At 36.5% G+C, this 9,578-nt stretch overlaps 1 protein-coding gene across 1 annotated transcript; it reads left to right on the top strand.

Annotated features, from left to right (window-relative positions):
* The first annotated feature begins 239 nt into the window (after nucleotides 1-239).
* Nucleotides 240-9,323, top strand: LOC133823089 (ubiquitin-conjugating enzyme E2 2). The gene is made up of 6 exons (XM_062255683.1): nucleotides 240-511; nucleotides 1,229-1,362; nucleotides 1,463-1,488; nucleotides 1,639-1,728; nucleotides 2,279-2,367; nucleotides 9,016-9,323. Exons 2-6 carry the CDS (start codon nucleotides 1,238-1,240, stop codon nucleotides 9,142-9,144), a joined length of 459 nt encoding a protein of 152 aa, XP_062111667.1. The 5' UTR covers nucleotides 240-511; nucleotides 1,229-1,237; the 3' UTR covers nucleotides 9,145-9,323.
* The last annotated feature ends 255 nt before the right edge of the window (nucleotides 9,324-9,578 follow it).

Genomic DNA, 9,578 nt, shown 5'->3' with positions numbered 1-9,578 from the left:
GGTTGATAGCGAAAAAAACAGTCAACAACTTAAAAACTTAATAAATTACTAAAAAATCTTAAGAACTTAGCAACAATTAACATATAAAATATGATAAAATAACTCTATTTCGTAGATTTATCATTTAGTAAGCATCATAGTGCTAATGATTCTTATTCTTTTTTTTTTATTATTACTATTCATTTATTCCAATATTACGAGTTAGTAAATGTGCCGTAAGGTCAAAATTGCAAAGCAAACAAGGAATGACTCCCCATTCCACTCCGATTCCAATTCAAACCCCTTTCCAGTGAACCAAACTTGCGTGAACCAAACATGCACTAGATTATCTTAACCTAATAATAATAAATATAATAATTTCTATATTTGTTTTTATTGCCTGTTTCTCTTCAAACTCTTCTTTTTGTTTTTTTACCCTTTCTCGGGGAAATTGGAAAATTTTCTTCCTTGGTGTGCTGATTTTGTAGTTTTTTCATTCAAGAGTTGACGCCGCTCGCACCGTTCCTTTCAGGTATGCCCTTTGAGCTGCGATTTTTCTTTATTGTTCTGTAGCAATTTGATTCTGAAATGAATGAGGTCGTTTTGTATCTTAGTTGATTACCAACAAAGAAACCCTAATTTTCTCTTTCTCAGGGGTTTTAGGGTGTTGATAGTTAAACTTTGTTGGATTGTGTTGTGAATCTAGGGTTATGTTCTTGGGATAAAGATTGGGGGAAAATGAATATTATCGTGCTGACCAGTCACCTAGGTGACTAATAATTAAGAGCCTTAGCTTTGGAGTTGTTTTTATTCTTGCGATCTGCGGTTCAATTGGGTTTTCTATTCTCAAAGTACCTTAGTTATATGCAAAACATGTGATGTGGTTCATATTGAGGTAGGTGCGTCTAAATCCAAAACATGTGAACTAGACGATAAAGGGTTGTACCAAATCCAGCCCACAATTCAAGATTTTAGTTCTTGTATCTTTTCCTTAACGTGAGGGCAACACTATATTGGGTTTCCGTTAATTGGTAAAGCATAAATCCGTTTTATATTGCTGATGGTTACGGGGATCTTTTGAAAAATGAGTATGCCAATATTGGCTCAATTACTTGAATTTGCTTTCTTGAAACTTGTACTCTGAACACTTCGATTCACACTTCAACTGTGTTTGCATGCGGACTTTGTGTGTGTTTTCTGGAACTCTTACTAAATTTGGTTATGGTTGTCTTTTTATTTGATGATATAGGCGGTGAGAATGTCGACCCCTGCAAGGAAGAGACTGATGAGGGATTTCAAGAGGTTGCAACACGATCCTCCTGCAGGAATAAGCGGTGCTCCTCAAGACAATAATATTATGCTATGGAATGCTGTTATATTTGGGTATGTCTGGAATCAAAACAGTCATGTCTTTCCCTTATCTTTGTTTTGATGATTTAGTTGTAATTGTATTCAGCATTCTTACTTGTTGTTTTGATTGCAGACCTGATGACACCCCATGGGATGGAGGTGAGGACTCAATTTTTGTACCAGCTAGAATCTGAGGAGGATTCTATATCATTTTACAGTTCTGTGAATTTTCTTTCAAGTTTAATTTATTTCATCAGCTATGCTTTATTATAAATGAAAACTTTGTATCTTTGGTCTTGCCTCTTCTAGGTACGTTCAAATTGACCCTTCAATTTACAGAGGATTATCCAAATAAGCCACCAACAGTGCGGTTTGTTTCTCGAATGTTCCATCCTAACAGTAAGTAAAAAAATGAGAATCTACACATGCATTAGCCTTTATCTTTTTACTGCTTGGATGTAGGTGATCACTCAACCAAAGAACGAACACCCACATAATATATCTCTCATTTTCTGCTTTGTTTGCCTTCTCAGTGCAATGTTAGACGATGATGTTTATTTGTCAATTTATAGTTACCTTGTGTTAGAGATAGTTTTTCTTGTCCTGTTCTTTCACTTTTGCATATCAGTTCTATCTTCTTGTTATATAGATCTTATATCTGTTATTTTAACACATACAAATGAAGCAAATTCTTGCCTTTTAAGTTATTGAAATTAGGGAATCTCTTTCTAGTTTAAATTGAACGTCTGATAAAGTCAAAAGAAACTTGTTTGCTATAATTTGCCTTAGCTATGGGCCTCTTTAAAGTAACCCAAGCTAGATGCTACTGGGTGAAAATGGAGATGAGTACAGGAGGAAATGTGGTACTGTGTTCAATGTTTGCTATGTTTAAATATATATTTATATCTTTTAATTTTAATTTTAATTTTGTTTCTTGTTCTTTTTGCAGTTTATGCAGATGGAAGTATTTGTTTGGATATTCTACAGAATCAATGGAGCCCTATATATGATGTAGCAGCTATACTTACCTCTATCCAGGTATGAATAAGTTATTATTCCTTGGTTATTATTGTTTTCTGTTACAGTCTAGCTAAAGTCTCTCAAATTGTCTGGGGTTAAAGCTATCTTGGGGAAAGTATATCCTGGCTATGCTATGCTTGTATGGCGTACCATCATTGAGTCATTAATAGAGGCTTTACCATGTTTATGATTGCATAGCATCGTTGATTTATTAACCGAGGCCTTTGGTTCTTTATAGACCAATTTTATAGCTTCTTTTACTTAACGTCCAATTTTTATTGCTTATCCTGGCATGCTTGTATAGCGTACCATCATTGTGTCATTAATATAGGCTATTGGCTCCATAAAATCAACTTTTATTGCTTCTAATAATTAATGACACCAACCAAACCTCTCTTTATACACTACCGTCTACTGGGAACTTGGCAATGTGTGTGTGTGAGTGTGGCATGTGGGTGGTGGGGTGGGAATTGTGGATTTTGGAGGAAACATGGTATAAATTTGACCTTTTGACCGTCTTACTAATTATAAGTGGACTTTCGGATGTGAAATTTTTAGTTTCCATTTTTAGAGTTTGGTATCACGACTCCGCTTCGAGTGCATATTTTCATCTTTTATATTTGTATTTATGAATACGAATTTGTAAAAATAGAAGAAGTAAAAAAATGTCTACTTTTCTTATTACTTCAGCCATAAAATATATGAATATATATATATATATAGATGAATACAACACTAACTTTACGTAGTAGTCTCCCTTCATCAAGGAGAATCATCCCCATTAAGGAAAGTTTAACATTTGGCCATTTATTGAGAAAAACAAAATTGGGTAATCACCCCTAAACTAACCGATACTCCCCCTCAAGTTGGCATAGATATTAATCACGATATTTATGCCAACTCGCTTACAAAGAAATCAAAGTTTTGCCTAAGTAACCCTTTGGTGAAGATGTCTGCAACCTGTTGAGTAGATGGAACAAATGGTATACAAATAAATTCAATTTCAAGCTACTCCTTTATGAAGTGTCTATCAACCTCCACATGCTATACAAATAACTCAACTTTCAAGCTTCTCGTTTATGAAGTGTCAATCAACCTCCACATGCTTTGTTCGGTTATGTTGGATAGGATTATTTGCAACGCTAATTGCAGCTTTGTTATCACCAATCAACTTCATAGGAAGTTCCATAGATCTACCAAGCTCTTCTAAAATTCTATTTAACCATATTAATTCCATACCCCATTAGCCATTGCCTTGCTTCTTGCCACCACACTCAGCTTTTACTCCAAGTTACTAAATTTCTCCACAAAAAAAGTACAATAACTGGAGATCTACCAGATTCGGCCCAATCTGCCTCAATTTTAACTGTAATGCTACGTTGATCATTCTTCTTGAAAAATAAGCCTTTTCTTGGGTGCCCTTTAAGTATCTTAGAATCCTATAAACAACCACCATGTGTTCTTCATAAGGAGCATGCATGAACTATCTTACCATACTCTCAACGAATGAAATATCTGGTTGAGTGTGAGCAAGATAAATCAATTTTCCTACCAAACGTTGATACTGACCCCTATCAACAGGTGCTCCTTCTTTCTCCCTTCCAAGCTTGGAGTTAAATTCTATAGGGGTATTTGATGGCTTGCAACCAGTCATTTCTCTTTCTTATAAGAGGTCTAGGATGTATTTTTGTTGAGACACTACTATGCCCTTCTTAGACCAAACAATTTCCATACCAAGGAATTATCTAAGTTGTCCAAGGTCAATAATTTCGAACTTAGATGACAGACTTTTCTTTAGTTTGTTCGTTTCCTCATCAACATCTCCCATGAGGATAATATTATCTACATACACAATCGTTATTGCAATCTTCCCTTCAGCTGAAGTCTTCATGAACAATGTGTGGTCTGCCTAGCTTTGTGAAAAACCTTGTTTTTTTTTTAATAAAGCTTGTGAATCTCTCAAACCAAGCACTTGCAGATTATTTAAGCCTGTATAATGAGCTTGCAAATATTCTTGCCATATTTGTCACTGAACCTTGGAGGAGCTTCCATGTGCACTTCTTCTTCTAAATCACCTTTAAGAAGACATTTTTGACATCCAACTGATTCAATGGCCATTCCAGGTTTACTAAAAGTGATAACAATACCCTCACTGTAATTAGCTTAGCAATTGGAGAGAATGTTTCATAGTAGTAAATACCATAGGTTTGTGTAAAATCTTTAGCAACCATCCGAGCTTTGTATCTTTCAAGAGAACCATTTGAGATGTATTTTATTTTGAACATCCATGTGCATCCAACAGGAGTCCTTCCGTTTAAGGGCTGACTATTTCCCAAGTCTTATTCTTTTCCAAATCTCTCATTTCTTCAAGAACCGCCTCCCTCCACATAGGGACTTCTAGAGCTTCCTGTATATTTTTTTGGAATAACCTCACATGACAATTTAGAGGTAAATGCTTGAAAAGATGGAGATAGACTCCGATAGGACAAAAAACTATGCATTGGATGTTTAGTGCAAGCTCTAGTACCTTTCGCGAGAGCAATTTTCATTTCTAGAGTTTCATCTAACTCTAATACATGGTTAGGAATAGTAGGACTAGAATTAAAATGATAATTACCTGACTGATCTTCAACTTCTTAATTTGGCTTTGGTTCACATCGTGGGCTATGCTTTGCTTGCGCAGTTCCTTTTTCTTGTTTTGGGTATTTCCTTGCATAAACTTTCCCTTTATATTAGTTACCATCTTGTCTCACACACATCTCTTCATCTTTTAGAGTTTCATCATGTAATGGCATATTTGATCCCTATTTTCATTATTTGAGGCATTTCATTTTGTTGACCGCGTTTTTGGCCAACGACGTGAGAACGTCAAAAACGATGAAACTTTCAAGAGAAATAAAACGACACAGACGGGTTTGAAAAGAAAATAAATAACACGCGCAATTTTTATAGTGGTTCAGCCCCAATATGTTGGTAATAGCCTAATCTACTTAGAGTTGTGTGATTATAGATCTGTACTCAAGATCAGATGAACTGAGCCAACTGAGTTTCTTCAGTACAGATTACAAAAATACAAGAATTCTTTCAGATACAAGCATTTTCTCTCTCTAGAAAACTCAGACCCAAAATTTCCCAAAAGTCTAAAAAGAAGAAGAGATCCCCCTCTCTCATCCCATAAGCCATACATTTATAGGTTTAGGATCATACATCTGCTCTCCCCTAGAATCGGGATATTTGATTATATTTATTACATTTAAATTACAAAAATATTCAAAATATAACAGAACACCCAATTTGTGGGAAGAATGAGAGATTCCCGCGTGTGCCAAGACCGGTTCTTGTTGGAGCCGTTTCTGGGAATCTTGACTTAGTCTTCCTCTATCTAGTTGATCCATATCTCCTTCAAGCTGGTCGAACACACCTCTACTGGATAGTCACGCACTTAGCTGGTAGGATATACACTTGCTGGTCGGACATGTGCATGCTGGTAGGACATACACTTGCTGGTAGGACCACTTGCTGGTAGGACATGCAAGTGCTGGTCGGACACATGCATGCTGGACATATGCAAGTGGTAGGACATGCATCCCTCTGGTCTAACATGGCACTCTGGTCTAGCATGCCATGTCTCTCGTCTAACATGACACTCTGGTCTAGCATGCCATGTCTCTCCTCTAACATGGCACTCTGGTCTAGCATGCCACTCTTGGGCAGCAATGTCACTCCTGGGCAGTAATGTCGTGACTGGTCGGACAAGGTCATGCCTGGTCGGTCATGACACTTCTCAAGCCAGTCAAAATTTTATCACAACTCTGAGGAGTCAATGTATTTATTGACTATTTAATGTGTCTTTTATGGACCATGTACTGCCACTTGTCACCTCTATTGCCACGTCACCTCTATTGCCACGTCATCGATCTCTATTTTTTTGGGGATAACACATTTCTTTCCACCCTAGTGTCGTCCATAATATTAAGTAAGAAATTATTAATCAACCATTCATATGAATCTTCACTTGAAGACTCTTCCTGAAGATGAGTGGATTAAAAAAATGGTTGATTTTCAAAAAAGGTGACATCCATGGAGACAAAATATTTTTTGGTCAAAGGAACAAAATATTTGTAACCTATTTGATTTTGAGGATAGCCAACAAAGACACATTTTCAAGCTCTAGGATCTAGTTTGCTACTGGTATAATCATGAATATGAACAGATGCAACACATCCAAAAACTTTGAGAGGAAGATCGTGATAAAATCTCGAGGAAGGAAAATATATTTTAAAACAATTGAATGGGCTTTGAAATTTTTAAACTTTGGAAGGCATCCTATTAATTAGATAGACAGCTGTAAGAATAGCCTCACCCCACAAATATTTTGGAACTTTAATTGAAAACATTAAAGTCCTGGCAACTTTTTAGAGATGTCTATTTTTCCTCTCTGCAGCTCCAGCTCCATTCTGTTGCGGAGTGATAATGCAAGAACTTTGGTGAACAATACCTTTGTCAGCAAATAAACTCCCTAGTATCTTGTTGAAATATTCTATGACATTATCAACTTCTAAAAATCTGATTTCTGTGTGAAATAGTGTTTGAATCATTTGGGAAAAAAATTTAAACACAGTTGCCTCAGATTTTTCAAGGATTAAAAATACCCAAGAAATTCGTTTGTGATCATCAACAAGGGTTATAAACCATTTTTTTTCCAAGGGTCGCTATGTATTACAGTAAATGGTTTTGCAGCCTTATAAGGCTGAGAAGCAATAGACATATGACAATGTTTTGCAAGTTCACAAATTTCACGATGGATTTTTATTCTGGAAAAGTTTTGGAAACAAATGTCTTAAATAATAAAAATTAGGATGTCCTAATTTAAAATGCCATAACATAACTTCATTCTCATTAAGAATAGAAATAGAATTGAGACAAGTCCTCTGGGATTGCCTATGTGAGTTGCACCCATCTTTGAAAAATTAGACTTCCAACTTGCTTAGCATTGCCAATCATCTTCCCCGTAGTCAAACCCGGAAATTGACAGTCAGATGCAGAAAGCTTAGCTAGACAATTTTGATCAAGTGTTAATTTTCTGATTGACAACAGATTGCAAGATATCTTGGGGACATGAAGGACATTATGGAGTGTAGAATTAGCAGAAATAACAATTGAACCTTTTCTTACAACAACCGAGAAAGAATCATGTGCTTTCTTTACTCTTTGATTTCTTGCGCATGGACTATATGAAGGAAACAACTCAGAGGACCCAGTCATGATCCCCAGAATCTATAATCCAAGACAAACTAGACTCAACACTAAGATAGGAAGACATTAACTGTTTACCTTTGTGAGCCAAAGAACAAGAAGGATTTGAATTACTGTGGGGTTGAGATTGAAGAAGTTATACAGATTTGCTCTATTTGTTCCTTTGTGAATGGCTGCGGTGTAGAAGGAGATTTGAGCCTAGAATTAGTAATATGTGCTTGGGAAATCAGTTGGTCTCCTGGTGTCTTCTTTCTCCAATTAGGCGGCTTTCCATGAAGCTTCTAACATGTATCGCGATTTTGCCAGAGGCTCTTGCAGTGATTGCACTAGGGCTTGGACTTTGGGTTTCTTCTTTCCCCGTCAATATTTGTCCAAACGTCACTTTTCTCCTAGTTTCTTCTGTTGGCACTTCAGAGAAGACTTAGCGGATAGAGGGCCCCGGCTTTCTTCCCACAATTTGACCATGAACATCATCTAATTCTTGATTAAGTTCTTTGAGAAGGTCATAAACTCTGTCCTTTTCTTCCCTTTATTTGTGTCGAGCACTATCAATTGTACAAGCCCAATCATCCTCATAACAAAGATCCAGTTCTTGCCACAACTTAACAATTTCATTATAATAGATGGTGACATCACGATCTCCCTGCTTAGACTTCCACAACTTTGATTTTAACTCAAAAATTTGACAAGAGTTCTTGACATCAGAGTACATCTCACAAACAACTTCCCATACATCTTTGACTGTAGGTAAAAACATATAGGGCTTAGCCATGACAGGTTCCATGGAATTAATGAGCCATGCCATTTTTCAGACCTCCTTGCTGCTAACATTGAACTTCCCTCTCGTAGTTTCTATGACTCGCCAGTCAACAATCTAAGCTTGCCTTGTCCATCAATCGCCAATTTCACGCATTGACCCCATTCCAAATAACTATGACTAATGAGTTTGTGACTGTTAAGTTGAAAAAAAGAATTGTTGCTGCCGTGGAATCCTTTTCCAATTGTCGTTTTTGATTCTATGGGATGGGTCTCTGTGACTGTACCGCCGCCGACTGTGCCTCCTCCAGTCACACTTGAAGCATTGCCTGGCGCCAAAGGAGTCTTCTTTTGGCCAGTCATGGTCTGCCAGTAGTCCATTTACAACCTTGGCAATGATACCATGCAATAAAAAGAAGGAAAATATTACTTCAGCAATAGAATATATGAACATATATAGATGAATACAACACTAACTTTCCGTAATAATCTCCCTTCATCAAGGAGATTCATCCCCATTAAGAAAAATTTGACACTTGGCCATTTATCGAGAAAAATAAAAATTGGGTAATTACCGCTAAACTAACCGACACAATTTATAGCTTTTCCAGATTTATTACATGCACTTTTAAGCCTTCTCTGCTTTTATTGCAGTCATTGCTCTGTGACCCCAACCCAAACTCTCCTGCAAATTCTGAAGCAGCACGGATGTTTAGTGAGAACAAGCGTGAATACAACAGGAGAGTTCGTGAGATTGTCGAGCAGAGTTGGACTGCTGATTAATTGCTCTTGTTTAGATGCTACGAAACTTTTTAATATTCAGTCGAAATGGCCTGTTTAAATTACATTATAGATTCTGAAAACTGATTTGCTGCGACTCCCTATTTTCTGATTATGTGAAATGTTGCTTGGCGTTCACGGACGCATGTTTGGCCTCTCTGTATCCATGTCCATTTTCTTTACCTCTTGCTTTTGTAGTTTTTTTACATAGAAATAAGTCTTCATTTCTCTCAATGTTTTCCTTTTTATTTATTTGGTCAGATGTGAGTGAAAAAGAAGGTTGGGCAGTAAAACGTCATTGTCTTAATCGTTAATAAATAAACTAAAGGATCAGCATAAAAGGTAAACACTAGAAGATGTATTTACAGTTATTTATTTAGGCGTCGAAATGACAAACATTGAAAAGTCTAGACAATAATACAAGTTGAAATGATAAA

This window comes from Humulus lupulus, chromosome 3 (assembly GCF_963169125.1).
Source record: "Humulus lupulus chromosome 3, drHumLupu1.1, whole genome shotgun sequence".
Taxonomy (NCBI): domain Eukaryota; kingdom Viridiplantae; phylum Streptophyta; class Magnoliopsida; order Rosales; family Cannabaceae; genus Humulus; species Humulus lupulus.
The sequence above is the reverse complement of the archived record's forward strand: the minus strand, read 5'-3'. Positions and strand labels throughout refer to the sequence as shown.

Excerpts from the sequence above, each read along its gene's own strand:
- LOC133823089 (XM_062255683.1), top strand. The coding sequence starts at position 1,238 with ATGTCGACCCCTGCAAGGAAGAGACTGATGAGGGATTTCAAGAGGTTG. Across the intron at positions 1,489-1,638 it reads TGACACCCCATGGGATGGAG|GTACGTTCAAATTGACCCTT; the intron begins GTGAGGACTCAA and ends TGCCTCTTCTAG. Across the intron at positions 1,729-2,278 it reads TCGAATGTTCCATCCTAACA|TTTATGCAGATGGAAGTATT; the intron begins GTAAGTAAAAAA and ends TTCTTTTTGCAG.